The following is a 21,293-nucleotide window of genomic DNA, read 5'->3' on the forward strand; positions in this document are numbered from 1 at the left end:
CAGGTGAGAGAGGGGACCACAGGGAGGAGACAGATGAGAGAGAGAGGACCACAGGGAGGAGACAGGTGAGAGAGAGGACCACAGGGAGGAGACAGGTGAGAGAGAGGACCACAGGGAGGAGACAGGTGAGAGAGAGGACCACAGGGAGGAGACAGGTGAGAGAGAGGACCACAGGGAGGAGACAGATGAGAGAGAGGGGACCACAGAGGACCATACACCTGAAGTACAGGGAGGAGACAGGTGAGAGAGAGGGGACCACAGGGAGGAGACAGGTGAGAGAGAGGGGACCACAGGGAGGAGACAGGTGAGAGAGAGGACCACAGGGAGGAGACAGGTGAGAGAGAGAACCACAGAGGACCACACACCTGAAACACAGGGAGGAGACAGGTGAGAAAGAGGACCACAGGGAGGAGACAGGTGAGAGAGGGGACCACAGGGAGGAGACAGGTGAGAAAGAGGACCGCAGGGAGGAGACAGGTGAGAGAGAGAGGACCACAGAGGACCACACACATGAGAGCGCCTGCCAGAGATGGTTCCTTGGTGAGGTCAGGTCAGGACTCTCAGAGGACGAGGCCCAAAGACTGAGCCTGTGTAACATCTCAGCACGTTTGTACCTGTTTATCGAGGAACTCCCGCGCGTCCTTCTCGATGTGACCCTCGTATAAGTTTGTGGTGAGGCTCATGAGGCCGATCTTGGAAAGTCCAAAGTCGGTGAGTTTGACGTGTCCCAGAGACGTGATGAGGAGACTGAGACAGAGACACAGAGACACCAGGACAGAGTCAGACAGAGACATGAGGACAGGCACAGAGGGACAGGCGTGTTTTCATGCATCACGTCTCACTTGTCCGGTTTGAGGTCGCGGTGCACGATGCCGTAGTTGTGCAGATACTCGAGCGCCAAAACCGTTTCGGCGAAATACAGACGTGCCATTTCCACCGGGAGAGCGCCGATGCTCTTCAGCAGCGTGGCACAGTCTCCTCCTGAAACCATAAAGTAAGTTTACAGTGAGAATCCAGAATGCTACGAAATGCTACAACTGTTTCTGTTTTCATTGTCCCAAAATGCCATATTTGCTGATTTTAGAAAGCGATTGTAAAAATCCCTTTTGAGGCGACGCTGAACTCTCTCTGGATTATTATTCCTCATCATGTCCACTACCTTTGTACAAACTTTAAAAAAACTTTACTCTAGAAATCCTGAGAAAATGAAAGGACAAAATGCTACAAAGGTCATTTATGCGACCTTTCGAAAGAAGTTATTTGACACGTCCTCCAGCACCAAGCACAGGTGTGGTCAGGTCTGGTTCTCACCCTCCACGTCCTCCAGCACCATGCACAGGTGTGGTTCTTACCCTCCACATACTCCAGCACCATGCACAGGTGTGGTTCTTACCCTCCACGTCCTCCAGCACCATGCACAGGTGTGGTCAGGCCTGGTTCTTACCCTCCACGTCCTCCAGCACCAAGCACAGGTGTGGTCAGGCCTGGTTCTTACCCTTCACGTCCTCCAGCACCATGCACAGGTGTGGTCAGGCCTGGTTCTTACCCTCCACATACTCCAGCACCATGCACAGGTGTGGTCTGGTTCTTACCCTCCACGTCCTCCAGCACCATGCACAGGTGTGGTTCTTACCCTCCACGTACTCCAGCACCATGCACAGGTGTGGTTCTTACCCTCCACGTACTCCAGCACCATGCACAGGTGTGGTTCTTACCCTCCACATACTCCAGCACCATGCACAGGTGTCGTCGGGTCTGGAAGCAGCAGAACATGGAGACCACGAAAGGGTTCTGGGCGAAGGTCAGGATGTCCCGCTCCACGAACGCCTGCTGCACCTGGTTCCTCAGCAGCAGGTTCTGTTTGTTGATCTTCTTCAGAGCGAAGCGCTGCCGGGACTCTTTGTGACGCACGAGATACACCGCCCTAAGGACAATATATATATGAAAATATACTTCAATACTGCAATACTGAAGGTACACCAACAGTAAATACATGAAATCTATATGACACCACTGAAGGCAAGATGCGGCAGGTGAAAACAATCACATTCATTTAGCGGTAAATTACAGATATAAACATGGGAATAACTGATGCGAGTCTGACCCGTAAGCGCCGTTGGAGATGAGTTTGATGTATTCAAAGTCCTCCTCCTGTGGAGCCTTGGTCTGAGGAGCAGGAGCTGGAGGAGGAGCCTGAGGAGAACAGAGGAGCCACAGATCGATTCTGTCAGTAACATATACATGAGCCTGGTCACATGACACAGGCCACACTAAAGTCTTATATATGTGTAAAAGTCTCATATATATGTGTAAAAGTCTCATATATATGTGTAAAAGTCATATATATGTGTAAAAGTCATATATATGTGTAAAAGTCGTATATATGTGTAAAAGTCTTATATATGTGTAAAAGTCTAATATGTATGTGATAAAGTCTTATATATGTGTAAAAGTCATATATATGTGTAAAAGTCATATATATGTGTAAAAGTCTCATATATATGTGTAAAAGTCATATATATGTGTAAAAGTCTTATATATGTGTAAAAGTCATATATATGTGTAAAAGTCATATATATGTGTAAAAGTCATATATATGTGTAAAAGTCTCATATATATGTGTAAAAGTCTCATATATATGTGTAAAAGTCATATATATGTGTAAAAGTCTCATATATATGTGTAAAAGTCTTATATATGTGTAAAAGTCTCATATATATGTGTAAAAGTCTTATATATGTGTAAAAGTCTTATATATGTGTAAAAGTCTCATATATATGTGTAAAAGTCATATATGTGTGTAAAAGTCATATATATGTGTAAAAGTCTCATATATATGTGTAAAAGTCATATATATGTGTAAAAGTCTTATATATGTGTAAAAGTCATATATATGTGTAAAAGTCATATGTATGTGTAAAAGTCATATATATGTGTAAAAGTCTCATATATATGTGTAAAAGTCATATATATGTGTAAAAGTCTCATATATATGTGTAAAAGTCTTATATATGTGTAAAAGTCTCATATATATGTGTAAAAGTCTTATATATGTGTAAAAGTCTTATATATGTGTAAAAGTCTTATATATGTGTAAAAGTCTCATATATATGTGTAAAAGTCATTTATATGTGTAAAAGTCTTATATATCTGTAAAAGTCTCATATATTTGTGTAAAAGTCATATTTATATGTGTAAAAGTCATATATATGTGTAAAAGTCATATATATGTGTAAAAGTCATATATATGTGTAAAGGTCTCATATATATGTGTAAAAGTATCATATATATGTGTAAAAGTCTTATATATGTGTAAAAGTCATATTTGTGTAAAAGTCTCATATGTGTAAAAGTCTCATATATATGTGTAAAAGTCATATTTGTGTAAAAGTCTCATGTATATGTGTAAAAGTCTTATATATGTGTAAAAGTCATATATATGTGTAAAAGTGTTATATATGTGTAAAAGTCTTATATATGTGTAAAAGTCTTATATATGTGTAAGTCTTATATATGTGTAAAAGTCTTATGTGTAAAAGTCTCATATATATGTGTAAAAGTCATATATATGTGTAAAAGTCTTATATATGTGTAAAAGTCTTATATATGTGTAAAAGTCTTGTATATGTGTAAAAGTCTTATATATATGTGTAAAAGTCTTATATATGTGTAAAAGTCTTATATATGTGTAAAAGTCTTATGTGTAAAAGTCATATATATGTGTAAAAGTCTTATATATGTGTAAAAGTCTCATATATGTGTAAAAGTCTTATATATGTGTAAAAGTCTCATATTTGTGTAAAAGTCTCATGTGTAAAAGTCATATATATGTGTAAAAGTCTTATATATGTGTAAAAGTCTCATATATGTGTAAAAGTCTTATATATGTGTAAAAGTCTTATATATGTGTAAAAGTCTCATATATGTGTAAAAGTCTCATATATGTGTAAAAGTCTTATATATGTGTAAAAGTCATATATATGTGTAAAAGTCTTATATATGTGTAAAAGTCTTATGTGTAAAAGTCTCATATATATGTGTAAAAGTCATATATATGTGTAAAAGTCTTATATATGTGTAAAAGTCTTATATATGTGTAAAAGTCTTATGTGTAAAAGTCTCATATATATGTGTAAAAGTCATATATATGTGTAAAAGTCTTATATATGTGTAAAAGTCTTATATATGTGTAAAAGTCTTATATATGTGTAAAAGTCATATATATGTGTAAAAGTCATATATATGTGTAAAAGTCTTATATATGTGTAAAAGTCTTATATATGTGTAAAAGTCTTGTATATGTGTAAAAGTCTTATATATATGTGTAAAAGTCTTATATATGTGTAAAAGTCATATTTGTGTAAAAGTCTCATGTATATGTGTAAAAGTCTTATGTGTAAAAGTCATATATATATATGTGTAAAAGTCTCATATATGTGTAAAAGTCTTATATATGTGTAAAAGTCATATTTGTGTAAAAGTCTCATGTATATGTGTAAAAGTCTTATGTGTAAAAGTCTATATATGTGTAAAAGTCTTATATATGTGTAAAAGTCTCATATATGTGTAAAAGTCTTATATATGTGTAAAAGTCTCATGTATATGTGTAAAAGTCTTATGTGTAAAAGTCTATATATGTGTAAAAGTCTTATATATGTGTAAAAGTCTCATATATGTGTAAAAGTCTTATATATGTGTAAAAGTCTCATGTATATGTGTAAAAGTCTTATGTGTAAAAGTCATATATATGTGTAAAAGTCTTATATATGTGTAAAAGTCTCATATATGTGTAAAAGTCTTATATATGTGTAAAAGTCTCATATGTGTAAAAGTCTCATATGTGTAAAAGTCTTATATATGTGTAAAAGTCTCATATGTGTAAAAGTCTCATATATGTGTAAAAGTCTCATATATGTGTAAAAGTCTTATATATGTGTAAAAGTCTTATATATGTGTAAAAGTCTTATATATGTGTAAAAGTCATATATATATGTAAAAGTCTTATATATGTGTAAAAGTCATATATATATGTAAAAGTCATATATATATGTAAAAGTCTTATATATGTGTAAAAGTCTTATATATATGTGTAAAAGTCATGTATATGTGTAAAAGTCTCATATATATGTGTAAAAGTCATATATATGTGTAAAAGACATATATATGTGTAAAAGTCTTATATATGTGTAAAAGTCTCATATATGTGTAAAAGTCTTATATATGTGTAAAAGTCTCATATATGTGTAAAAGTCTTATATATGTGTAAAAGTCTCATATATGTGTAAAAGTCTTATATATGTGTAAAAGTCTTATATATGTGTAAAAGTCTCATATATGTGTAAAAGTCTTATATATGTGTAAAAGTCATATATATATGTAAAAGTCATATATATATATGTAAAAGTCATATATATATGTAAAAGTCATATATATATGTATAAAAGTACCTCTGCAGACTCGGGCTCGGTCTCAGGCGTGTCCGGGTTTCCGCTGTCGTAGCTGCTGAGCTGAGCCATCTCTGAAACCACAGTAATGAACATGAACAACATTATAATAATAATAATAATGTGAGGAAAGACTGAGGCCGCTCACCCTCCAGCGGGTCTCGGTTCAGGCCCAGCTGGTTGATGATGTACTTGGGTAAATCGCTCCGGATGCCCTCCCCGGCTCGCGCCTGCCCCTCGGCCGCCTCCAGGAGGTGATAGAACTGTTCAGGGTCGAACTCAAGACACTCGAGGAGCCGCGCTGGGCGAGCGATGATGATCATCAGGCGCCTGATCATCTGAGTGACCGAGAGCAGCTCCGCGCTCTCTGACCGCTCCAGAGCCTACAAGACAGAGATAAGGGTTTAATAACTCCTGTCTGACCGCTCCAGAGCCTACAAGACAAAGATAAGGGTTTAATAACTCCTGTCTGACCGCTCCAGAGCCTACGAGACAAAGATAAGGGTTTAATAACTCCTGTCTGACCGCTCCAGAGCCTACGAGACAAAGATAAGAGTTTAATAACTCCTGTCTGACCGCTCCAGAGCCTACGAGACAAAGATAAGGGTTTAATAACTCCTGTCTGACCGCTCCAGAGCCTACGAGACAAAGATAAGAGTTTAATAACTCCTGTCTGACCGTTCCAGAGCCTACGAGACAAAGATAAGGGTTTAATAACTCCTGTCTGACCGCTCCAGAGCCTACGAGACAAAGATAAGAGTTTAATAACTCCTGTCTGACCGCTCCAGAGCCTACCAGACAAAGATAAGAGTTTAATAACTCCTGTCTGACCGCTCCAGAGCCTACGAGACAAAGATAAGAGTTTAATAACTCCTGTCTGACCGCTCCAGAGCCTACAAGACAAAGATAAGAGTTTAATAACTCCTGTCTGACCGCTCCAGAGCCTACAAGACAAAGATAAGAGTTTAATAACTCCTGTCTGACCGCTCCAGAGGGTTTAATAACTCCTGTCTGAGGTGTGTGTGTGTAGCGCCCCCTGCTGACCGCTGTGTATAAACTCACGTCCTGCAGAAGCTTCTCCAGGCTCTCCTGCAGCTCGTAGAAGGATCTGGTTTTCGGGTTGGGTCAGGTTCTGAGTTAGGGTCAGTGTGTGTGTGTGTGTGTGTGTGTGTGCGTGTGTGTGTGTGTGTCGGTGTCTGTAAGTGTGTGTGTGTGTGTAGCGCCCCCTCCTGGCCGCTGTGTACAAACTCACGTCCTGCAGAAGCTTCTCCAGGCTCTCCTGCAGCTCGTAGAAGTATCTGGTGGTCACCAGTCTCTGGCGGCTCTTGTCCAGCAGGTCTCTGGTCAGCTCCAGGAGCTGGTGTTGGATAAAGCTGAGCACTCCATCTGACAGTACCCCCACGTCTCCACCGAGGGGCGCCGCCGCGTCCACGCCGTCCCCCACAGCGGCCCCTACAGGAGGAGCGGAGGACAGCAGCTCCAGCAGACGCTCCTCCATCTGCGCCGTGGCCTGGAGCACACACAGGGGTCAGTAAGGGTTTGTCCAGGAGCATTTTCAAGGACACTTTAACGCCCAAAGGTACATTATTCTGTTCACATTTCCCCCAGATTTTTCCCTTTTATGTTAAATCCCCTCTTTTTATTTTCCCACTTTTCTTACATCGGAGCTAAACTCGATATGGTAAACGAGCAGGTCTTCCAAACTGAAGTGTTTATATTATCCTGCAGACCAGTGTGTTCCAGTGTTCTTCCTCACTCGAGGGTGTGTCTCCCCTGTGTCCCCCCGTCTCCCACCCTGTGACCCCCCCCTGTGTCCCCCTGTGTCCCCCATGTGTGTCCCCCTGTGTCTCCCTGTGTCCCCAATGTGTGTCCCCCATGTGTCTCCCCTGTGTCCCCCTGTGTCCCCAATGTGTGTCTCCCCTGTGTCCCCCTGTGTCCCCCCTGTGCCCCCCTGTGTCCCCCTGTGTCCCCCCTGTGCCCCCCTGTGTCTCCCCTGTGTCCCCAATGTGTGTCTCCCCTGTGTCTCCCGTGTGTCCCCCTGTGTCCCCCCTGTGCCCCCCTGTGTCCCCCTGTGTCCCCCCGTCTCCCACCCTGTGACCCCCCCCTGTGTCCCCCATGTGTGTCCCCCTGTGTCCCCCTGTGTCCCCCATGTGTGTCTCCCCTGTGTCCCCCTGTGTCCCCCTGTGTCCCCCATGTGTGTCCCCCGTGTGTCTCCCCTGTGTCCCCCCGTCTCCCACCCTGTGCCCCCATGTGTCCCCATGTGTCCCCCTGTTTCTCCCCGTGTCTCCCTCGTGTCTCCCCCCCGTCTCCCACCCTGTGTCCCCCATGTGTGTCCCCCAGTGTCCCCCCCCGTGTCCCCCCACCTTGTGTCCCCCCTGTGACCCCCCCGTGTCCCCCCACCTTGGGGAAGCGCTCCTTGTAAACGTGGTTCATCATCAGGATCTCGTGGTCGAAGGAAACGGGCGAGCGTCCAGGGCTGAAACAGAGCAGAGCTTTGAGACGGCGCCACCTTCAGGTTTCCCTGGTTACACCCGTGTGTTACCATAACTATACTGTGACTGACCTGAGGGAGTTGAACCTGTGACTGACCTGAGGGAGTTGAACCTGGGACCTGAGGGAGTTGAACCTGTGACCTGAGGGAGTTGAACCCGTGACTGACCTGAGGGAGTTGAACCCGTGACTGACCTGAGGGAGTTGAACCTGGGACCTGAGGGAGTGGAACCCGTGACTGACCTGAGGGAGTTGAACCTGTGACTGACCTGAGGGAGTTGAACCCGTGACTGACCTGAGGGAGTTGAACCCGTGACTGACCTGAGGGAGTTGAACCTGGGACCTGAGGGAGTTGAACCTGTGACTGACCTGAGGGAGTTGAACCTGTGACTGACCTGAGGGAGTTGAACCCGTGACTGACCTGAGGGAGTTGAACCTGTGACTGACCTGAGGGAGTTGAACCCGTGACTGACCTGAGGGAGTTGAACCCGTGACTGACCTGAGGGAGTTGAACCTGTGACTGACCTGAGGGAGTTGAACCTGTGACTGACCTGAGGGAGTTGAACCTGGGACTGACCTGAGGGAGTTGAACCCGTGACTGACCTGAGGGAGTTGAACCTGAGGGAGTTGAACCCGTGACTGACCTGAGGGAGTTGAACCCGTGACTGACCTGAGGGAGTGGAACCTGTGACCTGAGGGAGTTGAACCCGTGACTGACCTGAGGGAGTTGAACCTGAGGGAGTTGAACCCGTGACTGACCTGAGGGAGCGGGAGCGCGGGCGGCTCTTTGGCGCCTCCTGGTGGTCGCGGCTGGAGCTGAAGTGTCGGGTGAAGAAGTGGATCTCGTCTGGAGTCGGCTGGAAGGGCAGCTGGTGTAATCGCTCCTGAGACGAACTCGACTGCAGAGGAGAATACTTCAAATACTGCAGAGGAGAATACTTCAAATACTGCAGAGTACTTCAAATACTGCAGAGGAGAATACTTCAAATACTGCAGAGGAGAATACTTCAAATACTGCACAATACTTCAAATACTGCAGAGGAGAATACTTCAAATACTGCAGAGGAGAATACTTCAAATACTGCAGAGGAGAATACTTCAAATACTGCAGAGGAGAATACTTCAAATACTAAAGAGGAGAATACTTCAAATACTGCAGAGGAGAATACTTCAAATACTGCAGAGGAGAATACTTCAAATACTGCAGAGGAGAATACTTCAAATACTGCAGAGGAGAATACTTCAAATACTAAAGAGGAGAATACTTCAAATACTAAAGAGGAGAATACTTCAAAACAGCTGTAAATGAAATATTATTATTAATGCTAACGGATATAGGAAAATACATTGAGCAGGCTAATGCTAACGGCTAAAATACATTGAGCAGGCTAATGCTAACAGATATAGGAAAATACATTGAGCAGGCTAATGCTAACGGCTAAAATACATTGAGCAGGCTAATGCTAACAGATATAGGAAAATACATTGAGCAGGCTAATGCTAACGGCTATAGGAAAATACATTGAGCAGGCTGATGCTAACAGATATAGGAAAATACATTGAGCAGGCTAATGCTAACAGATATAGGAAAATACATTGAGCAGGCTAATGCTAACGGCTAAAATACATTGAGCAGGCTAATGCTAACAGATATAGGAAAATACATTGAGCAGGCTAATGCTAACGGCTAAAATACATTGAGCAGGCTAATGCTAACAGATATAGGAAAATACATTGAGCAGGGCAGCCAGGGGCCGGAGGGTGTCCGGTTTGGGGGCCTCAGGATCTCATCTCTGCTGTTTGCAGACGATGTTGTTCTGATGGCTCCAACGAACCAGGACCTTCAGCTGCTCTGGGGCGGTTTGCAGCCGAGTGTGTAGCGGCCGGGATGAGGATCAGCACCTCCAAATCTGAGGCCATGGTTCTCCACCGGAAAAAGGTGGCTTCCCCTCTACAGGTCGGTGGGGAGGCCTTACCTCAAGTGGAGGAGTTCAAGTATCTCGGGGTCTTGTTCACGAGTGAGGGACGGATGGAGCGTGAGATCGACAGACGGATCGGTGCAGCGTCAGCAGTGATGCGGTCGCTGTATCGGTCTGTCGTGGTGAAGAGGGAGCTGAGTCGGGGCAAAGCTCTCGATTTACCGATCGATCTACGTTCCCACCCTCACCTATGGTCATGAGATTTGGGTCATGACCGAAAGGACAAGATCGCGAATACAAGCGGCCGAAATGAGTTTCCTTCGCAGGGTGGCTGGGCGCACCCTCCGAGATCGGGTGAGGAGCTCGGTTACCCGGGAGGAGCTCGGAGTAGAGTCGCTGCTCCTCCACGTCGAAAGGAGCAACTGAGGTGGCTCGGGCATCTGTTCCGGATGCCTCCTGGTCGCCTCCCGCGGGAGGTGTTCCAGGCATGTCCTAGTGGGACAAGGCCTCGTGGACCCAGGACACGGTGGTGGGACTATGTCTCCGAGCTGGCCTGGTGTCGCCTCGGGGTCAGAACAGCTGGAGGAGGTGTGTGTGGATCGGGAAGTTTGGGCATCTCTGCTGAGACTGCTGCCCCCGCGACCCGGCCCCGGATAAAGCGGAAGAAAATGGATGGATGGATGGACATTGAGCAGGCTAATGCTAACGGCTATAGGAAAATACATTGAGCAGGCTAATGCTAACGGCTATAGGAAAATACATTGAGCAGGCTGATACTAATGGCTATAGGAAAATACATTGAGCAGGCTAATGCTAATGGCTATAGGAAAATACATTGAGCAGGCTGATGCTAACGGATATAGGAAAATACATTGAGCAGGCTAATGCTAACGGCTAAAATACATTGAGCAGGCTAATGCTAACAGATATAGGAAAATACATTGAGCAGGCTAATGCTAACGGCTATGGGAATATACATTGAGCAGGCTAATGCTAACGGCTATAGGAAAATACATTGAGCAGGCTAATGCTAACGGCTATGGGAATATACATTGAGCAGGCTAATGCTAACGGCTATAGGAAAATACATTGAGCAGGCTAATGCTAATGGCTATAGGAAAATACATTGAGCAGGCTAATGCTAACGGCTATGGGAATATACATTGAGCAGGCTAATGCTAACGGCTATAGGAAAATACATTGAGCAGGCTAATGCTAACGGCTATAGGAAAATACATTGAGCAGGCTAATGCTAACGGCTATAGGATAATACATTGAGCAGGCTAATGCTAACAGGTCGTGCGTAATGTTGGTATAATGTGAACATGTCTCCTTATAAAAGTGCAGTTTCGTCTCAGGGCGAGTGGGTCAGGTGGGTCAGGTGGGTCAGGTGGTTCAGGTGGGTCAGGTGGGTCAGGTGGTTCAGGTGGGTCAGGTGGGTCAGGTGGGTCAGGTGGGTCAGGTGGTTCAGGTGGGTCAGGTGGTTCAGGTGGGTCAGGTGGGTCAGGTGGGTCAGGTGGGTCAGGTGGTTCAGGTGGGTCAGGTGGTTCAGGTGGGTCAGGTGGGTCAGAAGGAGCCGTTAGTAAAGACGGGGCTGAAGACGCCAAAACGGCCGTGTCCACAGTAAAAGGTCCTGGACCATGACCTTTGACACCTGGTCATAGATGATGCATTAAGATGAACCTTTTCTTTTGCTGTGACGTCACTCACATACGCTCTATAGCGGGGGTGCCCAAAGTGGGGCCCGCCGGAACAATTCTGTTGGCCCGTCAGAGGGCGCCCATGGTTAATGCTAACTCTCTCCCATTCATTCTCAATGGTAAATATGGATGCAGTACACTTTTTGACCACCAGTTTCAAATTGGGGGCGCTGTTTCACTCCTTTTACAAAGTTAAGGAAAGACTGTTGTTGTGTCTTGGTGTTTATCTTAGCTGTAGCAGCAACTTTCACAGTTTTTAATTGTAAAGATTGTTGACATAAACAAAGATACATGTTTAAAAACTAACTTATAAAAGGATTTGTGCTGAACGGACACTTTCACTTGATGAGTTAACAGATGAATCTGGTAAAGTCGCTGTAGGAGCTGTAGGTACAGCTGTAGGTACAGCTGTTGTTTTGCAGTATTTTACTACAATGGTTGATTTTGTTCGACTAAAACTCACTTTTGCCATAGTTACCATTTGTTTTATCGTAACATGTTATTTGCTTAGATAGAACCAAATGGAAATATATACCGGAAATTAAACAAAAGTAACTATTATAATTTGCAGTTATATGTGCTTCATGCTCGACATGGCCGTGTTTGGCCACAGGGGGCGCCGCTGCTTTAAAACCTCTTTTTCATTTGCCTCGTCTACAAATAATCACATATGAGGCCATTGTGGGGGAAGTCAGGAGAGACGGCTCTGAAGTCAAAGTAGTCCTGTAGTACTGTAGTAGTGCTGTAGTAGTCCTGTAGTATTGTAGTCGTGCTGTAGTAGTGCTGTAGTAGTCCTGTAGTAGTCCTGTAATATTGTAGTAGTGCTGTAGTATTGTAGTAGTATTGTAGTAGTGCTGTAGTAGTGCTGTAGTACTGCTGTAGTAGTCCTGTAGTAGTGCTGTAGTAGTGCTGTAGTAGTATTGTAATACTGCAGTACTCACAGACACAGTGGAACTGGGCGTGTTTGTCCCATATCCAGACGAAGGCAGAGACGCCAGAGACCAGCGGCGACCGTCACACCTGACACAGGACACACTTTATTATAATGACCCGAGTCTGTAACACAGACCAGCAGCTAATCCCTTTAATAAAGATAATCACACTTTACTATAATGACCTGAGTCTGTAACACAGACCAGCAGCTAATCCCTTTAATAAAGATAATCACACTTTACTATAATGACCTGAGTCTGTAACACAGACCAGCAGCTAATCCCTTTAATAAAGATAATCACACTTTACTATAATGACCTGAGTCTGTAACACAGACCAGCAGCTAATCCCTTTAATAAAGATAATCACACTTTACTATGATGACCTGAGTCTGTAACACAGACCAGTGTGGTTAGTCACAGTGTAGAACAGCAGGGGGCGCTCAGACCAACGTTAGTCTGATCCTACTGATGTTCAACAGTAACTCAAGGAAAACTAGTGTTTCTATGGATTAGAATCAGATTTTCATTTTCAGCAGAAAAACTGTTCAAAACATGTGAACAAAACATAAAAAATATATTTAAAAAAAACAGAAGCACAAACACAAACAAAAGCACAAACAGAAGCACAAACACAAACAAAAGCACAAACAGAAGCACAAACACAAACAAAAGCACAAACAGAAGCCAACATAGTGGAGCCATAAGCCACACCGAGCTAGGGTTTAGGGTTTTGGGTTTAGGGTTCAGGAGTTAGGGTTTAGGGTTCAGGAGTTAGGGTTTAGGAATCAGGAGTTAGGGTTTAGGGTTTAGGAGTTAGGGTTTAGGGTTCAGGAGTTAGGGTTTAGGGTTTAGGAGTTAGGGTTTAGGGTTTTGGGTTTAGGGTTCAGGAGTTAGGGTTTAGGAATCAGGAGTTAGGGTTTAGGGATCAGGAGTTAGGGTTTAGGGTTTAGGAGTTAGGGTTTAGGGTTCAGGAGTTAGGGTTTAGGGATCAGGAGTTAGGGTTTAGGGTTCAGGAGTTAGGGTTTAGGGATCAGGAGTTAGGGTTTAGGGATCAGGAGTTAGGGTTTAGGGTTCAGGAGTTAGGGTTTAGGGTTCAGGAGTTAGGGTTTAGGGTTTAGGAGTTAGGGTTTAGGGTTCAGGAGTTAGGGTTTAGGGATCAGGAGTTAGGGTTTAGGGATCAGGAGTTAGGGTTTAGGGTTCAGGAGTTAGGGTTTAGGGTTCAGGAGTTAGGGTTTAGGGTTTAGGAGTTAGGGTTTAGGGTTCAGGAGTTAGGGTTTAGGGATCAGGAGTTAGGGTTTAGGGTTCAGGAGTTAGGGTTTAGGGTTCAGGAGTTAGGGTTTAGGAATCAGGAGTTAGGGTTTAGGGATCAGGAGTTAGGGTTTAGGGTTTAGGAGTTAGGGTTTAGGGTTCAGGAGTTAGGGTTTAGGGATCAGGAGTTAGGGTTTAGGGTTTAGGAGTTAGGGTTTAGGGTTCAGGAGTTAGGGTTTAGGGATCAGGAGTTAGGGTTTAGGGATCAGGAGTTAGGGTTTAGGGATCAGGGAAGGTTGGAAACAGCCAGGTGTGAGGGGGCGGAGTTACCTGTCGGCTCGGTGCCCGACGCTGTGGAGAAACACATCAGTGTTACCATAGCAACAGAAGACTCCATTTTGTCGCACAACCAAAGAGATCTGCCCCGAATGCCCCGACCCTCGCTGAGCTGAGACAAACCCTGTGGCTGAAAGAACCTTCTGTAAGAGTGAGTTCCCTGTGATTGAAAGAACCTTCTCTAAGAGTGAGTTCCCTGTGGCTGAAAGAACCTTCTGTAAGAGTGAGTTCCCTGTGGCTGAAAGAACCTTCTGTAAGAGTGAGTTCCCTGTGATTGAAAGAACCTTCTCTAAGAGTGAGTTCCCTGTGGCTGAAAGAACCTTCTGTAAGAGTGAGTTCCCTGTGGCTGAAAGAACCTTCTCTAAGTGTGAGTTCCCTGTGGCTGAAAGAACCTCCTGTAAGAGTGAGTTCCCTGTGGCTGAAAGAACCTTCTGTAAGAGTGAGTTCCCTGTGGCTGAAAGAACCTTCTGTAAGAGTGAGTTCCCTGTGGTTGAAAGAACCTTCTCTAAGAGTGAGTTCCCTGTGGCTGAAAGAACCTCCTGTAAGAGTGAGTTCCCTGTGGCTGAAAGAACCTTCTGTAAGAGTGAGTTCCCTGTGGCTGAAAGAACCTTCTGTAAGAGTGAGTTCCCTGTGGTTGAAAGAACCTTCTCTAAGAGTGAGTTCCCTGTGGCTGAAAGAACCTTCTGTAAGAGTGAGTTCCCTGTGGTTGAAAGAACCTTCTCTAAGAGTGAGTTCCCTGTGGCTGAAAGAACCTTCTCTAAGTGTGAGTTCCCTGTGGCTGAAAGAACCTTCTCTAAGAGTGAGTTCCCTGTGGCTGAAAGAACCTTCTGTAAGAGTGAGTTCCCTGTGGCTGAAAGAACCTTCTCTAAGTGTGAGTTCCCTGTGGCTGAAAGAACCTTCTCTAAGTGTGAGTTCCCTGTGGCTGAAAGAACCTTCTCTAAGAGTGAGTTCCCTGTGGCTGAAAGAACCTTCTCTAAGTGTGAGTTCCCTGTGATTGAAAGAACCTTCTCTAAGAGTGAGTTCCCTGTGGCTGAAAGAACCTTCTCTAAGTGTGAGTTCCCTGTGGCTGAAAGAACCTTCTCTAAGAGTGAGTTCCCTGTGGCTGAAAGAACCTTCTCTAAGTGTGAGTTCCCTGTGGCTGAAAGAACCTTCTCTAAGAGCAAGACAAACCCTGTGGCTGAAAGAACCTTCTGTAAGAGTGAGTTCCCTGTGGTTGAAAGAACCTTCTCTAAGAGTGAGTTCCCTGTGGCTGAAAGAACCTTCTCTAAGTGTGAGTTCCCTGTGGCTGAAAGAACCTTCTCTAAGAGTGCGTTCCCTGTGGCTGAAAGAACCTTCTCTAAGTGTGAGTTCCCTGTGATTGAAAGAACCTTCTGTAAGAGTGAGTTCCCTGTGGCTGAAAGAACCTTCTGTAAGAGTGAGTTCCCTGTGGCTGAAAGAACCTTCTCTGAGAGTGAGTTCCCTGTGGCTGAAAGAACCTTCTCTAAGAGTGAGTTCCCTGTGGCTGAAAGAACCTTCTGTAAGAGTGAGTTCCCTGTGGTTGAAAGAACCTTCTCTAAGAGTGAGTTCCCTGTGGCTGAAAGAACCTTCTCTAAGTGTGAGTTCCCTGTGGCTGAAAGAACCTCCTGTAAGAGTGAGTTCCCTGTGGCTGAAAGAACCTTCTGTAAGAGTGAGTTCCCTGTGGCTGAAAGAACCTTCTCTAAGAGTGAGTTCCCTGTGGCTGAAAGAACCTTCTGTAAGAGTGAGTTCCCTGTGGCTGAAAGAACCTTCTCTAAGAGTGAGTTCCCTGTGGCTGAAAGAACCTTCTCTAAGAGTGAGTTCCCTGTGGCTGAAAGAACCTTCTGTAAGAGTGAGTTCCCTGTGGCTGAAAGAACCTTCTCTAAGAGCAAGACAAACCCTGTGGCTGAAAGAACCTTCTCTAAGAGTGAGTTCCCTGTGGCTGAAAGAACCTTCTGTAAGAGTGAGTTCCCTGTGGCTGAAAGAACCTTCTGTAAGAGTGAGTTCCCTGTGGCTGAAAGAACCTTCTGTAAGAGTGAGTTCCCTGTGGCTGAAAGAACCTTCTGTAAGAGTGAGTTCCCTGTGGCTGAAAGAACCTTCTCTAAGTGTGAGTTCCCTGTGGCTGAAAGAACCTTCTCTAAGAGTGAGTTCCCTGTGGCTGAAAGAACCTTCTGTAAGAGTGAGTTCCCTGTGATTGAAAGAACCTTCTGTAAGAGTGAGTTCCCTGTGGCTGAAAGAACCTTCTCTAAGAGTGAGTTCCCTGTGGCTGAAAGAACCTTCTCTAAGAGTGAGTTCCCTGTGGCTGAAAGAACCTTCTCTAAGAGTGAGTTCCCTGTGGCTGAAAGAACCTTCTCTAAGTGTGAGTTCCCTGTGGCTGAAAGAACCTTCTCTAAGAGTGAGTTCCCTGTGGCTGAAAGAACCTTCTCTAAGTGTGAGTTCCCTGTGATTGAAAGAACCTTCTGTAAGTGTGAGTTCCCTGTGGCTGAAAGAACCTTCTCTAAGAGTGAGTTCCCTGTGATTGAAAGAACCTTCTCTAAGAGTGAGACAAACCCTGTGGCTGAAAGAACCTTCTGTAAGAGTGAGTTCCCTGTGGCTGAAAGAACCTTCTGTAAGAGTGAGTTCCCTGTGGCTGAAAGAACCTTCTGTAAGAGTGAGTTCCCTGTGGCTGAAATAACCTTCTCTAAGAGTGAGTTCCCTGTGGCTGAAAGAACCTTCTGTAAGAGTGAGTTCCCTGTGGCTGAAAGAACCTTCTGTAAAAGTGAGTTCCCTGTGGCTGAAAGAACCTTCTCTAAGAGTGAGTTCCCTGTGGCTGAAAGAACCTTCTGTAAGAGTGAGTTCCCTGTGGCTGAAAGAACCTTCTCTAAGAGTGAGTTCCCTGTGGCTGAAAAAACCTTCTCTAAGAGTGAGTTCCCTGTGGCTGAAAAAACCTTCTCTAAGAGTGAGTTCCCTGTGGCTGAAAGAACCTTCTCTAAGAGTGAGACAAACCCTGTGGCTGAAAGAACCTTCTCTAAGAGTGAGTTCCCTGTGGCTGAAAGAACCTTCTCTAAGAGTGAGTTCCCTGTGGCTGAAAAAACCTTCTCTAAGAGTGAGTTCCCTGTGGCTGAAAGAACCTTCTCTAAGAGTGAGTTCCCTGTGGCTGAAAGAACCTTCTGTAAGAGTGAGTTCCTCTGACCTTCGCGCTGGGACGAAGCTGAAATGAGCCGCGGCGTTGGGGGAGAAGTTCCTGGGGCTGTCGACCGGACTGGGCCCTGAGGAGGAAACACAGAGGGTTAGAGACACCTGTGAGGGGGCGGGGCCACAGCGTCTGAGGGCGGGGTTACCTGTGTGCAGAGGGGAGTGTGGGCGGGGCATGGTGGGGGAGGTGCTGGACACGATGAGGCTCTTCCTGTTACTGCTGCGGCAGCTGCGGAAACACGGACACGGATCAGACGACTGGACCGGGGAGTTTAGACGGGTTATTCAAACATGGGGGCGAAGGCGGAGCTTAGACTTCACACGGACACGGATCAGAGACGGATCAGACGACTGGACCGGGGAGTTCAGGACGGATCATTCAAACATGGGGGCGAAGGCGGAGCTTAGACTTCACACGGACACGGATCAGACGACTGGACCGGGGAGTTTTGTCCAAAGACATGGGGGAAACGTGGAAGAAAGTGGACAGAAAATGGGGAAAAGTAGGGGAACAATTCAGGGAATCATGGGGGAAAAAGTGGGAAAATATAACAAAAAAAAAAAGAAAATTTGGGGGAAAAGGGAATTATCAGGGAAAATCTGAGAAAAATTGGGGAAAAAAAGAGGAAAAAATTGGGAAAATGGGGAAAATAAATTGGACAAATTTCTGATGTTTTGAAAAAGATGAAGCTTTATCTTAAATATCCAGGAGGTTGTAAAGATACTGAGATGTTGGTGGCCAGCAGGCGGCGCTGTTCCCGACCGTGACCAGTGATGAAATAACAATGACGTGTCTGTCAGTGGGTCGGACTCACTGTGGGGCATGAGGATTATGTCACTCTGCAGAGGATTACACTTCAGACACACGGCACTTTATACTCCAGAGGAACCACTCATGTGAAAACTACCACCTTGTTGCATTTTCCTCTCATTTTTGTCGCTCTTTTGACACTTTTTTGGAGGAGCTTTTAGATTTGGGTAAAGCCGAATGGGAGTGAATGCACTGGGTCAGAAGTTAAGGGAAAACCACAGAAAGCATCAAACCGTGAGCTGGTGTTAGACTCTGCAAACCCACACGCTCACCTCCAGATAAACGGGTGTCTGAGCAGAGCCGGAGCCGACAGGGGCCCCTCACAGGGACCGGGGGCCGACCGGGGCCCCTCACAGGGACCGGGGGCCACGGGGGCCACGGGGAGCAGGATTCTGGGGTCACAGTGTTTACAGCTCAGGTTCTGTTACTTGAACGAGCTCCAGATCCTGGAGTTTAAACCCGTTTGGCCTGAGCACCGGTAAACTGGTAAACTGGTAAACTGGTAAACTGGTAAACTGGTAAACTGGTAAACTGGTAAACTGGTAAACTGGTAAACTGGTAAACTGGTAAACCGGTAAAACGGTAAAACGGTAAAACGGTAAAACGGTAAAACGGTAAAACGGTAAACTGGTAAACTGGTAAAACGGTAAAACGGTAAAACGGTAAAACGGTAAACTGGTAAACTGGTAAAACGGTAAAACGGTAAAACGGTAAAACGGTAAAACGGTAAAACGGTAAAACGGTAAATTGGTAAACTGGTAAAACGGTAAAACGGTAAAACGGTAAAACGGTAAAACGGTAAACTGGTAAACCGGTAAACCGGTAAACCGGTAAACCGGTAAATTGGTAAATTGGTAAACTGGTAAACTGGTAAACTGGTAAACTGGTAAACTGGTAAAACGGTAAAACGGTAAAACGGTAAACTGGTAAACCGGTAAACCGGTAAATTGGTAAATTGGTAAACTGGTAAACCGGTAAACCGGTAAAACGGTAAAACGGTAAAACGGTAAACCGGTAAAACGGTAAAACGGTAAAACGGTAAAACGGTAAACCGGTAAACCGGTAAAACGGTAAAACGGTAAAACGGTAAAACGGTAAAACGGTAAATTGGTAAACCGGTAAACCGGTAAACCGGTAAAACGGTAAACTGGTAAAACGGTAAAACGGTAAAACGGTAAAACGGTAAAACGGTAAATTGGTAAACTGGTAAACCGGTAAAACGGTAAAACGGTAAATTGGTAAACTGGTAAAACGGTAAACTGGTAAAACGGTAAAACGGTAAACCGGTAAAACGGTAAAACGGTAAACTGGTAAAACGGTAAACTGGTAAAACGGTAAAACGGTAAACCGGTAAAACGGTAAATTGGTAAACTGGTAAAACGGTAAACCGGTAAAACGGTAAACTGGTAAAACGGTAAACTGGTAAAACGGTAAAACGGTAAACCGGTAAAACGGTAAAACGGTAAACTGGTAAAACGGTAAAACGGTAAACCGGTAAAACGGTAAAACGGTAAAACGGTAAACTGGTAAACCGGTAAAACGGTAAAACGGTAAACTGGTAAAACGGTAAAACGGTAAAACGGTAAATTGGTAAACTGGTAAACTGGTAAACCGGTAAAACGGTAAAACGGTAAATTGGTAAACTGGTAAACTGGTAAACTGGTAAACCGGTAAACTGGTAAACCGGTAAACTGGTAAACCGGTAAATTGGTAAACTGGTAAACTGGTAAACCGGTAAATTGGTAAATTGGTAAACTGGTAAACCGGTAAATTGGTAAACTGGTAAACTGGTAAACCGGTAAATTGGTAAATTGGTAAACTGGTAAACTGGTAAACCGGTAAAACGGTAAAACGGTAAACTGGTAAACCGGTAAACTGGTAAACCGGTAAACCGGTAAACTGGTAAACTGGTAAACTGGTAAACCGGTAAAACGGTAAAACGGTAAATTGGTAAACTGGTAAACTGGTAAACTGGTAAACTGGTAAACCGGTAAACCGGTAAACTGGTAAATTGGTAAACTGGTAAACCGGTAAATTGGTAAATTGGTAAACTGGTAAACTGGTAAACCGGTAAACCGGTAAACTGGTAAATTGGTAAACTGGTAAACCGGTAAACCGGTAAAATGGTAAACTGGTAAACTTTGTCTTTCTGGCGTCTGAAAAGAGAAACTTTTTTTTCAGTTTTGCTCCTGTTGGTCCAGGGTTTTTTATAAAACATGGCTCATGCTAATGACAGTCGTGCTAACGGACGCTGCACTGAGTTATTTACGTATAAACCATGGCTAATGCTAATGACAGTCATGCTAACAGAGTTATTTACGTATAGGGACAGAGTTATAACATTATACTAATACTCCCACATTTCTCCCACATTATGATCCTGTTTCTGGTTCCAGACGACACTTATTTTAGAATCAGAAATAATGGAACGGCTCCTCAGTCCCAGCTCTGGACACGAAAAAGCAGTGAACTCTGGAGGTTCTTAGCTTTCAAATGTGCAGACTCATTTAAAGCTAACATTTCCTCCATCGACTCGCTCTTCGGCTTCGTGTCGGAGGATCGTGAGTTTCAGCTCGTTTTTGTTTCATTAAATCATTGTTTAGAAGCAACATCTGAGTCTAAGACTCTGGACAGTTTTAAAGACTTCCCCGCTCACTTCCGTCAATAACCTTTAGGAGTTACTGCGCGGACGTTTTACTCCTCGTATCATTACGCCTCACAATATAGTTCCCCTTTTTATCTGCTTATAAAATCCACATGTTACATTTCTGTGTAAATATACTTCGCCTGAAAACACTTCACGTAACTTTATTTAAATAGGGAACACGTGGAAGAGCTTGGTAGCTTCTATCATGAGCTTTTTTGGAGCTATGTGACATGTGGGAGAGGCTGCGTATGTGTGAGCGCACGGACAAAGACCAGACGGGGATGTATTAACTCGGCTAAGGTTAGGTAAGAACATATCTCAGTATGTAAAAACGGTGGCCTATTCCTTTAAACCTTTCATTCAAAAGTTTGTTTCGTTCTTTCCCTCTGAGCTTCACGAGTTTCCTTTTTCACATAATCAAATCCAAACTCATTAGTCTGGAACGCAGCGCCGGGAACACGGGTTCAAACATCTACACAAATGTATCAAAGAGGAGAGGGTTCTTACTGCAGACGCAGGTGAGAGGCTCCGCCCCCTCTCCTCCGCTTCATCCTCAGAGAGAATCCCACAGGGGGCGCTCTCCAGGCCCAGGAGA

The 21,293-nt window shown here is 44.5% G+C and overlaps 1 protein-coding gene across 1 annotated transcript in view; it reads right to left on the reverse strand.

Moving 5' to 3' along the window:
- mast2 (microtubule associated serine/threonine kinase 2) overlaps positions 1 to 21,293 on the reverse strand; it is a gene marked incomplete at its 3' end in the record, with an annotated part of 78,805 nt that overhangs the window by 30,760 nt on the left and 26,752 nt on the right. The window contains exons 5-16 of the mRNA XM_079559066.1: positions 17,239 to 17,469; positions 14,067 to 14,087; positions 12,495 to 12,573; positions 8,694 to 8,833; positions 7,845 to 7,920; positions 6,697 to 6,954; positions 5,593 to 5,827; positions 5,448 to 5,518; positions 2,105 to 2,193; positions 1,716 to 1,924; positions 843 to 981; positions 615 to 747 (exon numbers count right to left, since the gene is read on the reverse strand). Coding sequence (XP_079415192.1) covers positions 615 to 747; positions 843 to 981; positions 1,716 to 1,924; positions 2,105 to 2,193; positions 5,448 to 5,518; positions 5,593 to 5,827; positions 6,697 to 6,954; positions 7,845 to 7,920; positions 8,694 to 8,833; positions 12,495 to 12,573; positions 14,067 to 14,087; positions 17,239 to 17,469 — 1,681 coding nt within the window. The remainder of the gene's footprint in view (positions 1 to 614; positions 748 to 842; positions 982 to 1,715; positions 1,925 to 2,104; positions 2,194 to 5,447; positions 5,519 to 5,592; positions 5,828 to 6,696; positions 6,955 to 7,844; positions 7,921 to 8,693; positions 8,834 to 12,494; positions 12,574 to 14,066; positions 14,088 to 17,238; positions 17,470 to 21,293) is intronic.

Source organism: Gobius niger (genome assembly GCF_951799975.1).
Source record: "Gobius niger genome assembly, chromosome: 6".
Classification (NCBI taxonomy): domain Eukaryota; kingdom Metazoa; phylum Chordata; class Actinopteri; order Gobiiformes; family Gobiidae; genus Gobius; species Gobius niger.